Consider the following 20960-nt stretch of genomic DNA (forward strand, 5'->3'; position numbering starts at 1 on the left):
CCCATCCTTCTACTCAGACACTATTTTTAAGCTCATCAAATGGTGGAAACAACCTAATTATTATGATTCCCTTTGAAGTGATTAAAAGGGAAGTTCACAGAAAGCAGTAGAAAATTGATTTTGTAATTAAGTCAGAGGTAGGAAATTTTGTAGCAAGAAGAAAGAGGAGTACAGCATTCAGAGAAAGAATGGCCTCTAGAGCTACATTGCCTGAGGTGAATCCTGACTCTGACACTAGCTGTGTAACCTTGAACGAGTTATTTCAATTCTCTGTGCCTCAGTTTCCTTATCTATAAAATGGGGATGATGGTGATAATAGCTAACTCATAGGGTTGTAAGGATTTAATGAATTAATATATTATTAGCGGTTAGAATAGTACCTGTCAGTCATAAGTTCTCCATAGATAACCATTTTCTATTAATATTTTATTGTTATTTTCATTATTATTTTAGTATTTATTTAATATGCTTGATTTGATCTCTATAAACAGCTGTAATTCCTAAATGGGATGGACTGCTTAGTGGGTATAGACTACTTAATGGGTTTGGGATGAAACAGGAATGGTCATCGCACAACATTGTGGCTGTACTAATTGGCACTGAATTGTACACTTTAAAAGGGTTAGTTTTATGTTATGTGAATTTATGCAAATATTCTTCTTAAATACTGGTTTTCACTTTTGCACACTTGAGAGATGTGACACATTTCGCATACTAACAGTAACTCACTGCACCACTCAACTCACCCAAGACACTGACCATCCCTCTCTCAGCCCCAGGCATGCAAGAGGTTGGAGGGGCATGCATTGTTTTGAAAAAGCCTCATGGGTGATTCTGATCTCAAAAAGTTTACTTTATTGAGAGTCATTACTCTGAAGCACAAACTTGTAATGGGTCTACAAAATTCCATCATACGTACACATCATAATTTATTAACCAGCTATTGGACGTGGGCATTACTTCCAGTTTTCCATGGCCATAAATACTATTGCATTGGCTCTATTTTTATTACTAAATCTTTGTACACTTCTGATTATATTGTTAGGATAAGTTTGCTACTGAAATTGTTGGCATCAGAATGTGTACATGTATTTAATAAGATATTTGATCTCTATAAATAATTCACCTTCCAAAAGGCTTATACCTGTTTGAATAAATTCTAATGTATTTTTGGTAGTGAGTTTATTATATTTGCAATTAAACCTTTTTCCCATTCTGAAAATTTTATGGAACTATTTTATGCCAGAATGTAAAACATTATTCATTTTACTCTACTGAAATTTCAAGACTATCGCTCATTATTGGTTATAATAATGTCAACACTCAGCAATCAGAAATTGTTCCTTTCCACATTTATACATTCATTTTGGCATTTAACCTGTTCAGCAGCCTACAGGATACAACAAATCCCTGATGAGAAGATTATTTGGACAATTATAAAGCATTAACATCATTTTCAGACTATCGTCTGAACTGTAGGTTTTAAATGTTTATAGAACCCTGCATGTCATTTGAATTATCACCCATTTATTTTTACTTTCCTTTCTTTCATTATTTTATTTTATATCTGTGAATGATAATGGAAAAACTCTTTTCCCCATTTTGGTTATCAGACCTTTCATATGTTGAATTTTTCCCCTCCTTTTATTTCATACCAAGCTCTAGAATCTTTTTTTTTTATTGGAATAGAGTTGATTTACAAGTTGTGTTAGTTTCTACTGTACAGCAAAGTGAATCATGTGTATATATACATATATCCCTTCTTTTTTGGATTTCCTTCCATTTAGAACACCACAGCTGAGCTCTATTAAACTGAGCTTAATACTTCAGTTTTTTTAAATCCTCTAGAAGCAGTGCTTCTTATATAAACTACATAGTCCTGAGCACGGGACTGCTGCTGCTGCTGCTAAGTCGCTTCAGTCATGTCCGACTCTGTGCGACCCCACGGATGGCAGCCCACCAGGCTCTGCCGTCCCTGGGATTCTCCAGGCAAGAACACTGGAGTGGGTTGCCATGTCCTTCTCCAATACATGAAAGTGAAAAGTGAAAGTGAAGTCGCTCAGTAAGTGTCCAGCTCTTCTTGACCCCATGGACTGCAGCCTACCAGGCTCCTCCGTCCATGGGATTTTCCAGGCAAGAGTACTAGATATGAGGATTGTATTTTCTCAGACTGAATATTAGGATGCATGGGACAAACTGTGTGCTCCAGGCTGTCTGAAAAATCTGCGCTCTATGGGTGTGTGTCTCTTAAGGAGGCATTCCTGTACTCTAACTCTGGGTGCCATTTACATGAAGGAGTTACGGTGCAAGGGGGGGCAGGGGACGCAAAAGGGCTGTGGGTGCCTGAGCTTGTCTATCTAGGGAAGAGGCTCAGGAGGGAATCTGTTCTAGAAACCATCCTCTTTGGTTCATGAATTAGAAAGCAAATTTCCCTGTAGTGAAGTATGTCAAAGATATTCTGTACAAATAGAAGTAATATCCTATATTTGGGTAAATTTATTGCAATCAGTTCAGGAAATGGTGAGCTGCATCCACATAATTCAGTTTAGAGGTTAAAACCATTTATTCCTTGTATATACAGAAAAGGAGGGAGATTTCTGATAACTTCCTATAATTTTCCTTTATTGATTTTGCAGATTACAAAAATATAGCCTGCGTTACTTCTCTGACTTACCAGTTGGTCTCTTGGGTTCCTGTACTTTGCAGAACTGGAAAAAAATGTTGAGGAATGCTGTTTTCCAGTACTCACTGTCCAGTGCAATAGCCACTAGGCATATGTAGCTACTGATACTTTAATTTTAACCAATAAAATGTAAAATTTGATTTCTCAGTTGCACTAGCCACATTTCAGTTGCTCAATACCACATGTGGCTGGTGGCTACACTTTGGGGCAGTACAGGCATAATACCTTTCCATCATCACGGAAAGTTCTGTTGTACAGCACTACTACCTGCCAGAGTTCTGAAACCCCTAAGCAGCATCTTTGAGAGGCCAGCCGGGAAGCTCTAATTAGCTGCCTTTTGTCAATCTGAGCTATCCCTGGTGGTTCAGATGGTAAAGCATCTGCCTGCAATGCAGGAGACCCGAGTTCAATCCCTGGATCAGGAAATCCCCTGGAGAAGGCAATGGCACCCCACTCCAGTACTCTTACCTGGAAAATTCCATGGACGGAGGAGCCTGGTAGGCCACAGCCCATGGGATCGCAAAGAGTCGGACACGACTGAGCGACTGCACTTTGACTTTTGTCAATCTTCCTCTTTCCGTCAATTCAACAAGAGCTTACTTAAGGATTTATCAAGGACCTTTGTGCCCTAATGAAAACCAGCACTTATACCCACAGTCCTCTCACTACCAGAGAGGACAGCACATGAGCACAAAGATGGTGGGCCCCAGACACTCAGGCAGTAAATCTGGTATCCAAAGGGCACTTTTGATTCTGAGAACTGAAAACTGTTATTCTGGTATGAACAGTTACATAAATAATAACTGACATGAGTTTGATCTTCCTATATTTTGCAAAGCAATTTATGCATTTTTGATTCTGAAATGCAGAATTTATTACTTCCAAAGTTAGTCTGGCTTTTGAAAGTTGTTATATACATTAAAAGATCATCTTTATAAAGTACTTTTACACAGACCCAAAAGGATTCCTCAGTTATTTATTCCATGCAATTGCTCTTATGCTATGCTAAGTCACTTCAGTCATGACCAACTCTTTGCGATCCTATGGACCATAGCCTGCCAGGCTCCTTTGCCCATGGGATTCTCCAGGCAAGAATACTGGAGTGGGTTGTCATGTCCTTCTCCAGGGGATCTTCCCCACCCAGGGATCGAACCTGCATCTCTTAAGTCTCCTGCATTGGCAGACAGGTACTCTACCACTAGCACCACCTGGGAAGCCCCACAATTGCCCTTAAATATAGCCATACTGACTTTACCAACAAGACTCATTTTTAATCTTCAGAGATGATAGCACAACCTCCTTTAATCACGTGTCCTGACTTAATTATGAAATTCTAGGTTTTAGAGTTGTGTTTAGACTGATACATGTAGGCTAAGCTGACTAAACTGAATGATAACTTTGGCTGTGACTACATGGAGAGAGATGGGAGGTTCTGATTTAATCAATGGTCTTACCTCATTATCATCTAGAACCTAATTCTTAAATATAGTCAGCCTCAGTCCTTTAACATTTCTGCCTTGATTTTTCTAGCCGTTTGGTCATCTCTCTTCAGCTTCAACCTCTCCAGGTTCTCCACCCTTTTTAAGGTTTTGAGTTCAGTATTCTGAATCCTAGTAAGATGATCCTCTCTCAAATCCTTATGTCACACTTTTATTTGTGTCTCCCTGTGATGCCTTTTGCCCCCTCAGTGTATCAAAAAATGAGTAGATGTGTCCTCACCACTTGAGTACAATGCCAGTGAGTTATTCTACGTCTCATGCTTGTGTGTTTTGTATTTAGACTTTTAAAAATATACCTCCCTGCCCTCATGCCTATCAAGCTTCATGGTGTTTTTTTCTGAGTTCAGTTATGGATCACCAAAAAGGGAGTATTGGCTTTTGACATTGTCTTCAAGTCAGTAATTCATCCATGTTCAACTCTCCTGTTCCCTACTCAATAACTTTGTTGCTTCCTTAAGTGTGTACAGTAGTTTAATTTAGCAGAAGTCTGAGCTAACCATTTTTTTTGTTGTTTGCTTCCCACTTCCTTAAATGAGACACAGAATCTTCTAGGGGGGAGCATTCCATTTTCATGTTTGACATATTAACTACAAATATGATTGTGCTTAATTACTTGTACTTCCCTTTTTCTTTGAATTTAGAATCTTCCTTCACATTTCTAGGTTAATTTGCTTAGTAGAAAATTGCATCTTTAATATTAGTTATCAGATTGTGAATGGTCTTAAGTCAAAATTGTTATGTTTTACTCAAAGCTTATGGGAGTATATCCTCTAAAGTAGATAGAAAAGCTTCTTTAACAAGGATTGAATAAAAGTGGGAAGGTTCAAGAACTACTAGAAGATCTGGTTTTATGTTGTTATACCCACAGGCTCTTCAATAGCAACAACATAGTAGGGAGGTTGACAATATACAATCTGGAAACGAAAGCACTCACATAAGAGTTCTCTGTTGTTGTTGTTTAGTCACTCAGTTATGTCCGACTCTCTGCAGCACTGCAGCATGCCAGGCCTCCCTGTCCCTCACTATCTCCTGGAGTTTGCCCAAGTTCATGTCCACTGAGTCAGTGATGCTATCCATAAGATGCTTATCCATAAAGAGCTCTATGCTTTCATAAATTAATGCATCTATCTTTCTATTTTTATATATAAAGTTTAATTGGACCACAGAAATAGCTGCTTTCACGCTGAATGGCAGAGTTGAATAGTTGCAGCAGAGAACATATGCTCTGCAAGCCTAAAATATTCACTGTCTAGCCCTTTACAGGGAAGTATTTTTGACCCCTGTAATAGTAAAAACCGTTGACTGAAGAAACTACTCAGAAGACCTCAATTCTATATTCTCCTGATCTGTCTCTTTAAGTTGGCAGCAACCTTAAGCGGTTAGTAAGCCCCTCTGGACCTGTTTTCCTCATCTGCTAAATATGTCTTTTTAGAATGAATCATCTTTACAGCTGACTCTCAAATTCTAATAAAATTCTATAAATCCATAATCTGTTTTGGACCCATTTTGCATTGAACTTTTGAGCCCACATGCAGTCACTGTGTTACAGTTCAGTTCAGTCGCTCAGTCATGTCCGACTCTTTGAGACTCCGTGAATCGCAGCACACCAGGCCTCCCTGTCCATCACCAACTCCCAGAGTTTACCCAAATTCACGTCCATCGAGTCGGTGATGCCATCCAGCCATCTCATCCTAATCGTCCCCTTCTCCTCCAGCCACCAATCCCTCCCAGCATCAGAGTCTTTTCCAATGAGTCAACTCTTCACATGAGGTGGCCAAAGTACTGGAGTTTCAGCTTCAGCATCAGTCCTTCCAATGAACACCTAGGACTGATCTCCTTTAGGATGGACTGGTTGGATCTCCTTGCAGTCCAAGGGACTCTCAAGAGTCTTCTCCAACACCGCAGTTCAAAAGCATCAATTCTTCGGTGCTCAGCTTTCTTCACAGTCCAAATTTCACATCCATACATGACCACTGGAAAAACCGTAGCCTTGACTAGACGGACCTTTGTTGGCAAAGTAATGTCTTTGCTTTTGAATATGCTATCTAGGTTGGTCATAACTTTCCTTGCAAGGAGTAAGCGTCTTTTAGTTTCATGGCTGCAATCACCATCTGCAGTGATTTTGGAGGCCAAGAGAATAAAGTCTGACACTGTTTCCACTGTTTCCCCATCTATTTCCCATGAAGTGATGGGACCGGATGCCATGATCTTCGTTTTCTAAATGTTGAGCTTTAAGCCAACTTTTTCACTCTCCTCTTTCACTTTCATCAAGAGGCTTTTGAGTTCCTCTTCACTTTCTGCCATAAGGGTGGTATCATCTGCATATATGAGGTTGCTGATATTTCTCCCGTCAATCTTGATTTCCAGCTTGTGCTTCTTCCAGCCCAGAGTTTCTCATGATGTACTCTGCATATAAGTTAAATAAGCAGGGTGACAATATACAGCCTTGATGTACTCCTTTTCCTATTTGGAACCAGTCAGCTAGCTGTTCCATGTCCAGTTCTAACTGTTGCTTCCTGACCTGCATATAGGTTTCTCAAGAGGCAGGTCAGGTGGTCTGGTATTCCCAACTCTTTCAGAATTTTCCACAGTTTATTATGATCCACACAGTCAAAGGCTTTGGCATAGTCAGTAAAGCAGAAATAGATGTTTTTCTGGAACTCTCTTGCTTTTTCGATGATCCAGCGGATGTTGGCAATTTGATCTCTGGTTCCTCTGCCTTTTCTAAAACCAGCTTGAACATCTGGAAGTTCACGGTTCACATATTGCTGAAGCCTGGCTTGGAGAATTTTGAGTATTACTTTACTGGCATGTGAGATGAGTGCAAGTGTGCGGTAGTTTGAGCATTCTTTTGCATTGCCTTTCTTTGGGACTGGAATGAAAACTGACCTTTTCCAGTCCTGTGGCCACTGCTGAGTTTTCCAAATTTGCTGGCATATTGAGTGCAGCACTTTCACAGCATCATCTTCCAGGATTTGAAAGAGCTCCACTGGAATTCCATCACATCCACTAGCTTTGTTCATAGTGATGCTTTCTAAGGCCCACTTGACTTCACATTCCAGGATGTCTGGCTCTAGGTCAGTGATCATACCATCGTGATTATCTTGGTCATGAAGATCTTTTTTGTATAGTTCTTCTGTGTATTCTTGCCACCTCTTCTTAACATCTTCTGCTTCTGTTAGGTCCATACCATTTCTGTCCTTTATCGAGCCCATCTTTGCATGAAATGTTCCATTGGTATCTCTAATTTTCTTGAAGAGATCTCTAGTCTTTCCCATGCTGTTGTTTTCCTCTATTTCTTTGCATTGATCGCTGAGGAAGGCTTTCTTATCTCTCCTTGCTATTCTTTGGAACTCTGCATTCAGATGCTTATGTCTTTCCTTTTTTCCTTTGCTTTTTGCTTTTCTTCTTTTCACAGCTATTTGTAAGGCCTCCCCAGACACCCATTTTGCTCTTTTGCATTTCTTTTCCATGGGGATGGTCTGGATCCCTGTCTCCTGTACAATGTCACGAACCTCCATCCATAGTTCCTCAGGCACTCTATCAGATCTAGGCCCTTAAATCTATTTCTCACTTCCACTGTATAATCATAAGGGATTTGATTTAGGTCATGCTTGAATGGTCTAGTGGTTTTCCCTACTTTCTTCAATTTCAGTCTGAATTTGGCAATAAGGAGTTTATGATCTGAGCCACAGTCAGCTCCTGGTCTTGTTTTTGCTGACTGTGTAGAGCTTCTCCATCTTTGGCTGCAAAGAATATAATCAATCTGATTTCAGTGTTGACCATCTGGTGATGTCATGTAGAGTCTTCTCTTGTGTTTTTGGAAGGGGGTGTTTGCTATGACCAGTGCGTTCTCTTGGCAAAACTCTATTAGCCTTTGCCCTGCTTCACTCCGTACTCCAAGGCCAAATTTGCCTGTTACTCCAGGTATTTCTTGACTTCCTACTTTTGCATTCCAGTCCCCTATAATGAAAAGGACATCTTTTTGGGGTGTTAGTTCTAAAAGGTCTACTTCTTCATAGAAGACTGTTCAACTTCAGCTTCTTCAGCATTACAGGTTGGGGCATAGGCTTGGATTACTGTGATATTGAATGGTTTGCCTTGGAAATGAACAGAGATCATTCTGTGGTTTTTGAGATTGCATCCAAGTACCGCATTTTGGATTCTTTTGTTGACCATGATGGCTACTCCATTTCTTCTAAGGGATTCCTGCCCACAGTAGTAGATATAATGGTCATCTGAGTTAAATTCACTCATTCCAGTCCATTTTAGTTTGCTGATTCCTAGAATGTCGACATTCACTCTTGCCATCTCCTGTTTGACCACTTCTAATTTGCCTTGATTCATGGACCTAACATTCCAGAGTACATCATGAGAAATGCTGGACTGGAAGAAACACAAGCTGGAATCCAGATTGCCGGGAGAAATATCAATAACCTCAGATATGCAGATGACACCACCCTTATGGCAGAAAGTGAAGAGGAACTCAAAAGCCTCTTGATGAAAGTGAAAGAGGAGAGTGAAAAAGTTGGCTTAAAGCTCAACATTCAGAAAACGAAGATCATGGCATCCAGTCCCATCACTTCATGGGAAATAGATGGGGAAACAGTGGAAACAGTGTCAGACTTTATTCTTTTGGCCTCCAAAATCACTTCAGATGGTGACTGCAGCCATGAAATTAAAAGACGCTTACTCCTTGGAAGGAAAGTTCCTAGATAGCACATTCAAAAGCAGAGATATTACTTTGCCAACAAAGGTCCATCTAGTCAAGGCTATGGTTTTTCCAGTGGCCATGTATGGATGTGAGCGTTGGACTGTGAAGAAGGCTGAGCACCGAAGAATTGATGCTTTTGAACTGTGGTTTTGGAGAAGACTCGTGAGAGTCCTTGGACTGCAAGGAGATCCAACCAGTCCATTCTGAAGGAGATCAGCCCTGGGATTTCTTTGGAAGGAATGATGCTAAAGCTGAAACTCCAGTAGTTTGGCCACCTCATGTGAAGAGTTGACTCATTGGAAAAGACTCTGATGCTGGGAGGGATTGGGGGCAGGAGGAGAAGGGGACGGCAGAGGATGAGATGGCTAGATGGCATCACTGACTCGATGGACGTGAGTGAGTGAACTCCGGGAGTTGGTGACGGACAGGGAGGCCTGGTGTGCTGCAATTCATGGAGTCGCAAAGAGTTGGACACAACTAAGCGACTGAACTGAACTAAAGTGAACATTACAGGTTCCTATGCAATATTGCTCTTTACAGCATTGGACCTTGCTTCTATTACCAGTCACATCCACAACTGGGTATTGTTTTTGCTTTGGCTCCTTCCTTTCATTCTTTCTGGAGGTATATCTTCACTGATCTCCCGTAGCATATTGGGCACTTAACGACCTGGGGAGTTCCTCTTTCAGTATCCTATCATTTTGCCTTTTCATAGTGTTTATGGGTTCTCAAGGCAAGAATATTGAAGTGGCTTGCCGTTCCGTTCTCCAGTGGGCCACATTCTGTCAGACCTCTCCACCATGACCCTCCTGTCTTGGGTGGCCCCACAGGACATGGCTTAGTTTCATTGAGTTAGACAAGGCTCTGGTCCGTGTGATCAGATTGGCTAATTTTCTGTGATTATGGTTTCAGTGCGTCTGCCCTCTGATGCCCTCTCGCAACACCTACTGTCTTACTTGGGTTTCTCTTACCTTGGACGTGGGGTGTCTCTTCACAGCTGCTCCAGCAAAGCACAGCCACTGCTCCTTACTTTGGACGAGGTCGCCCCTCCTGACCTTGAACGTGGAGTAGTTCCTCTTGGTCCTCCTGCGCCTGCGCAGCAGGTAGCTCCTCCCAACCACTGCCCCTGACCCCTGACGTGGGGTAGCTCCTCCCGGCCGGCGCCCCTGACCCCGGACGTGGGGTAGCTCCTCCCGGCCGGCGCCCCTGATCCCGGACGTGGGGTAGCTCCTCCCGGCCGGCGCCCCTGATCCCGGACGTGGGGTAGCTCCTCCGGGCCGCCGCCCCTGACCCCGGACGTGGGGTAGCTCCTCCCGGCCGGCGCCCCTGACCCCGGACGTGGGGTAGCTCCTCCCCGCCGCCGCCCCTGACCTCAGAGGTGGGGTAGCTCCTCCCGGCCGGCGCCCCTGACCCCGGACATGGGGTAGCTCCTCCCCGCCGCCGCCGCCCCTGACCCCGGACGTGGGGTAGCTCCTCCCGGCCACTGCCCCCGACCTCAGAGGTGGGGTAGCTCCTCCCGGCCGGCGCCCCTGACCCCGGACGTGGGGTAGCTCCTCCCGCCTGCTGCCCCTGACCCCGGACGTGGGGTAGCTCCTCCTGGCTGCCGCTCCTGACCCCGGACGTGGGGTAGCTCCTCCCGGCCGCCTCCCCTGACCCCGGATGTGGGGTAGCTCCTCCCGGCCGCCGCCCCTGACCTCAGAGGTGGGCTAACTCCTCTCAGCTGCTTCTGCACCGTCGCAGCCTGGCGCTCTCGGTCGCTGCCCCTGACCTTGGGCGTGGGGTAGCTCCTCTCGGCCGCGCTTCTGCGCGGTCCGTCGCAGCCGCCGCGCTTCTGCGCGGTCCGTCGCAGCCGCCGCGCTTCTGCGCGGTCCGTCGCAGCCGCCGCGCTTCTGCGCGGTCCGTCGCAGCCGCCGCGCTTCTGCGCGGTCCGTCGCAGCCGCCGCGCTTCTGCGCGGTCCGTCGCAGCCGCCGCGCTTCTGCGCGGTCCGTCGCAGCCGCCGCGCTTCTGCGCGGTCCGTCGCAGCCGCCGCGCTTCTGCGCGGTCCGTCGCAGCCGCCGCGCTTCTGCGCGGTCCGTCGCAGCCGCCGCGCTTCTGCGCGGTCCGTCGCAGCCGCCGCGCTTCTGCGCGGTCCGTCGCAGCCGCCGCGCTTCTGCGCGGTCCGTCGCAGCCGCCGCGCTTGCAGAAGCACAGCCATCTTTGTGTTTAGAGAGCTAAATAAACAAAACTGCTAACCATAAGACAGATAAATCAGGAACTTGGTACTATTGTTTCAAAAGAATTTACCTGTCAGGGCTCTTTTAAATAGTGCTTTCCTAGTAAAAGTATTTATAGATCTTTTACTACAGTGGTATTTAATAGCTAGAACAGGCCTTACAACATAAAACTAATGTAAGAAACTCAACTGAACTTTATTTGGAAATAAAAATTAAGCATCTCAAAGATTTTAATTTCAGTGTGTGGGAAACATGTGCTATGATCTATAAAAATTCCATTTTCACCCAGCTTTTAGAGAACATATATATAAAGTGGAATAAGCTTCTACTACAGAAAGAAGAACTCAACATTCAGTACAATTATTTTCATAAAATTCTGCATGAGACACTCTCAGGCATTAACCCTGGACTTTTGGAAATCTGAAAGTTGCATGGAATGGTATCATCATCAAGATCACTTCTCTATTTTTGCCCTTCCCTCTTTTGTCTCTCTTTTTCAGTTTATATTTGTAGAAAGAAACCTTATATAACCACCCTTCTAAAAATGAACCTTGTAGGAATGTGTTTCTATTAATGTTATTAGAATTACTAATGATTATTAATAATTTTGTTATGCATTATTGTGATTATCGGGGCTTCCCAGATGGAGCTAGTGGTAAAGAATCTGCCTGCCAGTGCAGGAGACAAGGGAGATGCAGGTTAGACCCTTGGGTCACCAAGATTCCCTGGAGAAGGACATGGCAACCCACTCCAGTATTCTTGCCTGGAAAATCCCATGGACAGAGGAGTCTGATGAGCTAGCTACAGTCCATGGAGTTGCAAAGAGTCAGACACGACTGAGCACACACTCAAATAGATTGTGATTATCAGTGATATTTAATGAATCCCTGCACTCACAAAAGATTCATCATTTTTTTCCAAAAAAGTCTAAGAGTTCAGTATTTAAAATGTAGACTTAGGCTACTTTACACTTAGACTACAAGGGTGATATGATACTCAGGCTACCTGAGTGAGAAATTCTACCTAGAGCAGCAAAGGCTCTGCTTAGGTTCTAACTACATATTAGTAGTTGTTGTATAAGTCGCTAAGTCATGTCTGACTCTTTGTTTATTTAGCTCTCTAAACACAGTAATAATTTGCACTTACAAAATGCTTTATGGTTCACAAAGCACTTTCATAAACATTACGACTTTTGACAGTCATGTAAGGTAAGCCACGTCACTTTTAATATCCTCACTGTATGAGAAAACCTCAAGAGGTTAAATGATTAACTCAAGTAAGGTCATGCAGATGGAAAGTGGCAGCACCCAGGAACACACCTGGATATTCTGACCTACGCCTAGCACTCACGTGATTGGACACTTACAAACATTATCATTCTTGTTACTGAAACAATCATTCCCAGCATTTTTCTACCCAGTAATCTTAAGAGATGTCATGGACTTGGTATGACAGTGATTCTGAGCTAGGAATCAATGGAGGCATCATGTGCTTTAAAATAGTCAAGATGTAGTTGATTCTACTGGGTAGCCTAATTGAGAATTACTGTACAAGAGTAATGCATAGTCATTATTAGTATAAAAAAGAAAGGGAAAAAAGATTTTAGAAAAGAAAAATGACTTCATTTTTACTATCCAAGAATAATTAATACTATTAACATTTTAATATATATTCAGTCTTTTATGTCTTGATTAACTTTTTTCAAAAATAAGATCATACTATAGATTTTCAAAAACTTTTTTGTGTAATTCATCACAAGCACCTTATCATCACAAGCACCTTATCATTTCATTAAACACTCTTCTTCTGCATCATTTTATAGTGACTGCAGAATATTTCATTGTCTAGTACATGCTTAAGTTCAAGATGTAAATGGTTTCATATACTTCTGCAATTCCTGACAGTGTTATTCAGGTATATGTGTATGTGCTTTATCTAAAAGAATTCAAAATTATTTTAAGCCACCTCTTTTCTAGCTTTCATTTCCTATATATTTGACCTCCTGAATAATTCTTAAATGGGCTTCCCTGGTGGCTCAGCAGTAAAGAGTCTGCCTGCAGTGTGGGAGACCCAGATTCAATCCCTGGGTTGGGAAAATCCCATGGAGAAGGACATGGCAACCCACTCCAGTATTCTTGCCTGGAAAATCCCATGGACAGAGGAGCCTGGCAGACTATAGCCCATGGGGTCGCAAAGAGTTGGACATGCCTGAACGAATATGTCCATCTATGTCCATATTTCTTAAATAACCATTTCATAATTAACTTTTTTGTATTTATGTATTTTTATCAATGCTTTTACTGAAGTACAGTTGGTTTACAATGTTGTATTAATTTCTGCTTTACAACAAAGTGATTCATTCTTTTTTATTTTTTTTTCAATTATGGTTTATCATAGGATATTGAATGTAATTCTCTGTGCTATACAATAAGACCTTGTTGTTTATTGTATTTCTTTTAATAATATATATTTTCAGGAATTTCCTGGCAGTCCATTGGTTAAGACTTCATGCTTTCATTGTTGAGGGCCCAGGTTCAATCCCTGGTCAGGGAATTAAAATCCCACAAGCCTCTTGACACAGCCAAAAACAAAAGAAAAATTTTAAATATATATATATATATATAAATATCTATTTTTTTCATCTCTTTGCTTTAGGGTGCAGTACTAGCAGCTGTGTCAAGTCACAAATTCAACTCATTCTATGGGGATCCCCCTGAAGAGTTGCCAGATTTCTCCGAAGACCCTACCTCCTCAGGTAATTGAATCATTCATTCATTCACTAGACTGAATCGTGTGGTGTCTACATCCTTTCTTTTTCATTATGAATAAACTTTTCCTGTGAATCTAGTTCTGGTCTCCAAGGAATTCTAAGGAAGTTTGTCAGCAGCCAGATTCCTTCCCCATGTATCTGATTCCTTTTTTGTTTTAATACCAAAATTGCTTTCCCCTACTGCTCCAAGCCGACATTTCACTTTTTATTTTTAACATCGGAAATACTTCTTCCCCTTTCCTCTCTCCAGACCCAACATTGCACTTCATCCAATCCAACATTTGTAGTCAGTCTTCTTGAATATTTGTGATTACCTTCTGCCTCAACACAAATTTCTGATGTAAAATTTTCCCCATGTCAACTGTAGCATATCAGACTTTGGAACAACACTGCTTTTAATTGAATCTTTCGATGTAAAACTGTGTTGTGAATTATCTCTTGAAATGATTTACAGGTTCTTCTCTTTTTATGAAGTCTATAGCATGTTTATATAAGCATTCAAGGGGGAGCAACATATAAGAATTACCTATTTTGATGAAATGTCTATAGGTACTCCTGAAAAAACTCACTAGTGTTCACAAAACTATTTTTTAAAATGCTCAGATTTCCATTCTACTGTGAGGTAGTCTCAAGGATTATTTGCTAAAAATACATAGGACCCATTTGTGTGTATACGCAAATGCATGTATGTGTGTTAGTTTTTAATTTTTATTTGTGTGTTTATTAACTCCTACATCATATGTCCTCTGGAATCAGCTTTTCTTTCTTTCATTAGAATTACTCAGTGTTTGTCATTTGGTTGACTCTGTACTGGTGATTTGGTTTTTGTACTCTTGCACTGGCTCATTCAGTGTTCATGCATTACCATTGGAATCAGGACCCAGAGCCCTTCCTAAAGCATGAGTTGTTTGTCTTTCATAGCTAGCCGTATAGGAAGAATGGATGTGCTAATGCTTCTTTCATGTTGGAACCATGAGCATTTGTCAATATTTATGCTTCTTCTTTCCTCTGTTATACACATGGGTACACGTACATGCTCACATACACATGTGCACACACAGTTTCTGACCAGTTGGTATGTGCTTATACCTTGTGCAAAATAACAGGATCAAATTTCCCATTCCAACAGCTATATAGTTCCTCATTTTGACCTTTACCGATTGGGATGTGACTCTTCCTCTTTTGAATGAAGGTGATTTCCAAAAACATTTATAAACGGGAATCTTAAAGAAGAGACTCTGAGGAGGAGGACTTGCTCTTTTCCTCTTGTGCTGACTTGGTAATTATCCAGAGTCCTTCCCACATTAAAGGCTGTAGTTCAGTTACTGGTATGTTCCCCAACGCTCCCTATTGTTTCATGTCTGTGTTTTTTTCTTCCAGTCCATTTTGTTCTCTCCATTCATAGCTTTTTGTTGTTTTTAACTTGAAACTCCTCCTTCCCTCTTCACACTTAGATTACAGTTGACCCTTTCTAGGGGGAGTGGATCTAATAACAGTTTTATGTTGTACTCTGACTATGTGATATAGTCACATACTTGGAATAATATATTTAGAGATCTGGGGCCAAGATCTCTAATACCATTTTCATCTTTAGCAATAGGAAGACAGTAGGACAGTCCTTGCAACAGCTTCATAGACCTGATTCTTTACTGTTGCCCCATAATATTTACCTTTGCTTAGCAAGAGTTTAATGAGCTCTTAAGTATTCCTTTCTGTGAAGAGCTGGATTTTTCTTCTAGGGAAAGGAATTGTCTACAGTTATAAACATGCTTATTTTCTATTAAACACATTTTCATTGCTCAATTTTTTGTTTTTTTTTTCCAGTATAATCTCTAAATGATATTGTTGAAATAGTTTCTGATTACAGTACTTGCTTTTTAAACAAAAAAGAAATTTCTTACACTGTATTAGTTACTCACAATTTTGCATTCCTTATTGCTTCCCCTTCCTGTCATCTCATCCTATCTTTTTTAAAATTCTCGCATCTTAAGGATCCTAAAAGCAGTCTATCCATTTGATATGCTAAATGTCTCTAAAATATTTTTAAATGGCACTGTTCAGCTGCTAACAATAAAAGATAAAATTGTTATGCAGTGTATGTATCTGATTATCTACCCTAAATGAAGAGAAAATTTTTATATAGTCAGATGTCAAAACAAAGGAAATTTTTCAAGAAAATTCTAATGTTTTCCTGAATTTCACATGGCTAGCAGGAATTATTCATATGTTCCTAAAATTAACTTTTTAAATTAATTTTTAATTGGAGGATAATTACTTTACAATATTGTGATTTTTTTTAACTTTTAATACTAAGCCATTTAAAGGGAAGCATTATTTACCAAATATCTATCTTTGCAAATTTTTTTTCTCCAACTGTAATGTAAAAGTAATGGTTATATGGTTGGTTGCAGAAAGCCTTTATTTTATCTAGATAATTAGCACATCTATATTTTAATTTTTCAAAGTATTTTTATTTTTAATATTCTTCTCAATTTTTAAGCCTAAATTCTTCTCTATTTAATTCTAGTCCTTTAATTCTCCATCATTTAAGGTCCCAATGTTATCCTTTACACTGTCTTTCTGTCAAAATTTGCATGGGTTTGTTTTACAGTACAAAACATAAAGTACTTTGCATTGTTACCTGAGAGGTCTTCCAGAAAACCCATTTCAAAAAGAGAAAAGTAATGGTAAAGCATGTGCTTGTCGGGCAGGGGTGAGGGGTTGGAGAAAGAGGAGTTAGAAAATAGCATAAGGTCACCAACTGTCCTTTCTTGAGATAGACTGTTTTTCATCTTTAGATAATGCCTTTTCTGTTCTTTCTATGAAATAAGAATGAATGGTAGTTTGGTAAATTTTTTTTCTTAAAGACCTTGCTTGACCAAATTAAAAGCTGGCAATAGTCTTTTAGTGCAAATTCTATTCAAAATTATAATTATAATTTTAAAAAAATTTAACAGAGCCTCTCATTAACAGTGGAAAAAAATAATTGAAAACAAATCAACCGGTCCTCTAAAGAAGAATTTAACATGTTTAGATATGCTGTTTGCATTGTAAAATAATTTTTATATAAGAGGTTTTTTTCCTATTTTGAGTATTGAAATAAGTCAGTTATACATTCTCCAGAAATTGTTAGGCTTAATCTTAAAATAAACAGTGTTTTGTTGCTTTGTTATTTACCAATTCCAAGTGGAAATATTCTGTTCTCATATTTCAAATCAAAGAAACCAGACTCAGAACCCAGCAAATGTGCTCTCAGAACACAAAGGCTCACTTGGGGCTCAGCTAAGAGACTCTGCTTCTTGTGGCTCATCTACTGAGCCCAACTATGGCTTGATAACCTGCTTGCTCTAAAATCATACTGTTTGTTGTTTGTCCATATGCTGCCTTCCTCCTAGGACTTCTAGCAGCAGAAAGTAGGTATCCCTTTGTTTTCCTCTAAGGTTTATCTTTTATGCAAAAGTGTTTGGCTTTGCATGGTTCATAATCAGCTTGACTCTATCCTCAGCTGTTTCTGCTTAGATGTTTATGTATGAATTTTAACACTGCCTGGCCATAGAATAAAAACCTGGATGTACTGAGTTTCTGGAGCATTGTTACACAAATACTACTAACTTCTTACTTCTTTCATAAGAGGAAAAAGAGGCAGTGTTAAAATTTTAAGCGCACTTAATATTATTTCACATCTTAATTTCCAGCACAAATACATTATTCTGGGAGAAGGCTAACAATTTATTTTATAGTTTGCTTTCAAGAAACCTTTCAGGGTAAGTGAATGTTCCTTTAATTGTTATATAATCTATATGCAGTTTTTATTACTCTCTGTTACTATTTTCAGTATTGCTATGGAGCTATGAAATAAACTCCTGGATTTATGTCTCTTAACAACTTCTACCATCAGAAAGAACATAAGAATAATATAATGGCTAGATTTTAATTATAAAAAGATATAATTTGAGTAAGTGAGAATAGTAAAGTAAAATGTATGTAAGAAATTACATACACACAAATGAGTATTAGTAAAATTAAGGCAATCTAAATGAGATGGGTGGATTGTATCAATGTCAGTATTCTGGTTGTGATATTACATGGTAGTTTTTTAAAAAGTTACCAGTGGGGAACTGAGCAAAGTATACACAGGATCTCTATATTATTTCTTAATAACTGCATATAAATCTACAATTATCTAAGTAATAATTTCAGTTAAAACAGTAGAATAAATTTTTACTTTAGCATTGTGCTTACTGGGGGGAAAGTATATAAGAGACAAAGATAAATAGAAAATCTGGGTGCTAATAACAAAATTCATTGTCACACTTTCTTGTATTAGTTACTTGTAGCTCAAATTGCAGCCAATTTAATATAAAAATCTCACAGCATGTTAGTTATCTGTTGATCTCTAATGAATAATGTCAAGGCAGCATTTATCATCTCACAGTTTCTGTTGGTCAGGAATCTGGGCATGGCTTAGCTGAGTACCCCTGGCTTAAGATCTCTTATGACTCTGTAGTCAAGATGTCATCCAGAGCTGTGATCTCACCTAAAGGCCCAACTGCAGAGGGAATCCTCTTCCACACTTACTCACCTGGTTGTTGATAGGCTTCAATTCTACTCACAGCCTTGAAGTTTGCTTCCCCTGGCACAGATAATCAGAGAGAGGGCAAAAGTAAGAGAGTGTACCCAAGACAGAAACCACCATTCTTATAACCTAATCTCAGAAATGATATTCTATCCCTTCTGCCCTATTCTATTTGTTACAAGTGAGTTAATAAGTCCAGCCTACACTCCAGGGAAAAGACTGATTATATGAGGGCATGAATACCAACAGTCAGGGATCTTGGGGGCCATCTCAGAGGCTGCCCACTATGTACATGTTAATGACCATTGAAATATAAGACACTTCCCATTTGTAACTGGTTTTGTTTCTCCAGATTTAGTACCCTTCTTTTTTTTTTTTTTTAAATCAAGTAGATCTATTGTGTCATTTGGGAATGAAAGCATCTTGAAGGTATCAAGTAGTGCTTTTCCTTAGTTGTAAAGCCTTATATGTTGGTGGTAGTGGTGGTTTAGTTGCTAAATCGTGTGTGACTCTTGCAATCCCATGGACTGTAGCCCACCAGGCTCCTCTGTCCATGGAATTTCCCAGACAAGAATACTGGATTGGGTTGCCATTTCCTTCTCCAAAAGCCTTATATGAATGGGCACTTAACAACCAGCAGAATGTTATTTCAAGTACTTTGACAACTTTGTGCCCAACGATGTTGCTATTTAGAAATATAGATTGCTTTAACAAGTATAATGGCATTAGAATTATGGTATCTGCACTCTGACAGAATACATTTGCAGAGTTTTTACTTCTTTTAACTAATAAATTTTAAGTCATCTGCACTATAATCAATGGGCTTCCCTGGTGGTTCAGCAGTAAAGAATCTGCCTGCAGTGCAGGAGACACAGTTTCAATCCCTGGGTCGGGAAGATCTCCTGGAGAAGGAAATGGCAACCCACTCCAGTATTCTTGCCTGGGAAATCCCACAGACAGAAGAGCGTGGTGGGCTACAATCCATGGGGTTGAAACAACAACAAAAACAACTATAACCCATACATAAAGAATCTAATGCATTTATCACCATGTGTAAGTTTTCAGAACTTGAATTGGATATAGCACAGATGCTTAAGTCCAAAATACAGTTTTCATTACAGGATTCACTATAGGTTATAACTTGACTAATAACCAAAATTTGGTTTGTACCATGGGATTAATAGCTGTTGTCCAGGGGTAAAGGTAAGGGGAAGAGATTGACTTCAAAGAAGGAGCTTTTGTGGAGTGATGAAAATGTATACCTAAATTGATGAATTTTAACTTAAGCCTACCTTAGTAAGCAGATTTTTGTAATGCTACTGTTCTTGCCGGGAAGGACTTTGAGTGGTTGATATGAATGTGTGCATACTGATTCAGTGTTATATAAATAGGACTCCTAATGTAATAGGATGGAGAGGGCAATGGCACCCCACTCCAGCACTCTTGCCTGGAGAATCCCATGGACGGAGGAGCCTGGTAGGCTGCAGTCCATGGGGTCTCGAAGAGTCGGACACGACTGAGAGACTTCCCTTTCACTTTTCACTTTCCTGCATTGGAGGAGGAGATGGCAACCCACTCCAGTGTTCTTGCCTGGAGAATCCCAGGGACGGGGGAGCCTGGTGGGCTGCCGTCTATGGGGTCACACAGAGTCAGACACAACTGAAGCGACTTAGCAGCAATGTAATAGGAAATAGAGGTTATTGATAACTCTCCAGGTGAAACTAGACTAGATTGAGATACTGAATTTGCTCAGTGATATTGGGTTTTACAGCTATATATATAATTTTTAAATATATAAATCTTTGTTACTGAAATAACTGCATACATGGATGTATACTGTTTATCAGATGTATGCAGTGTATACATTTATGAAAACTCATTGGATGATACGTTTAAGATTTGTGTATTTCACTCTATATAAATTTTACCTGAGAGAGAGAAAGAGAGGGGAGTATTAAAATCTATGCTGATGTGTTTAGTTAGAGGTGAAGTGTACTAATGTTGACCACTCTGCCACTTACTTTGAGATGAATGATAAATAAGGTGAATTGATGTGTGGATAGATATGTGATAAAGCAAATATTGCAAACTGTTAATTGTAGAATCTAGGTAGTGAATACAATTCTTTAAACTTTTTATATGTTTGAAATTTTTCATAGTAAAGCTGGGGGAAATAGTTTTAAGACAGACTCTACCTACTTTAACACTGAGAACAGTTTAAGCATTCTACTATTTATTTTTCTGTCCTCCTTTCAGGTTAATTTTTACTCAGTCAACATTGTCATGAGACTTTTCTACTTCTAACAAAACAGTTCTAGACTCAAAGGTTTTAAAGCATATTTTTAAAACAATTGACATATTTATGCTTTCTTGATTATTATTTCATAACAGTAGCAGAAAACTTTTGAGAAAGTTGTATCCATGAGATTCCTGGGAAAGGTAGAAATGTTCAAAGTTAAAATGTATGATTATTAACCTATTGTTTAGATACAAACTTGATGACC

The 20960-nt window shown here is 40.0% G+C and overlaps 1 protein-coding gene across 8 annotated transcripts in view; it reads left to right on the forward strand.

Moving 5' to 3' along the window:
- CASK (calcium/calmodulin dependent serine protein kinase) overlaps positions 1–20960 on the forward strand; it is a 372618-nt gene that overhangs the window by 260570 nt on the left and 91088 nt on the right. For all 8 annotated transcript variants that reach the window (XM_061410389.1, XM_061410391.1, XM_061410392.1 and 5 more), the window contains exon 10: positions 13766–13865. In XM_061410389.1, the coding sequence (XP_061266373.1) occupies positions 13766–13865 (100 nt within the window). The remainder of the gene's footprint in view (positions 1–13765; positions 13866–20960) is intronic.

The sequence above is a fragment of the Bos javanicus genome, chromosome X (genome assembly GCF_032452875.1).
Source record: "Bos javanicus breed banteng chromosome X, ARS-OSU_banteng_1.0, whole genome shotgun sequence".
Taxonomy (NCBI): domain Eukaryota; kingdom Metazoa; phylum Chordata; class Mammalia; order Artiodactyla; family Bovidae; genus Bos; species Bos javanicus.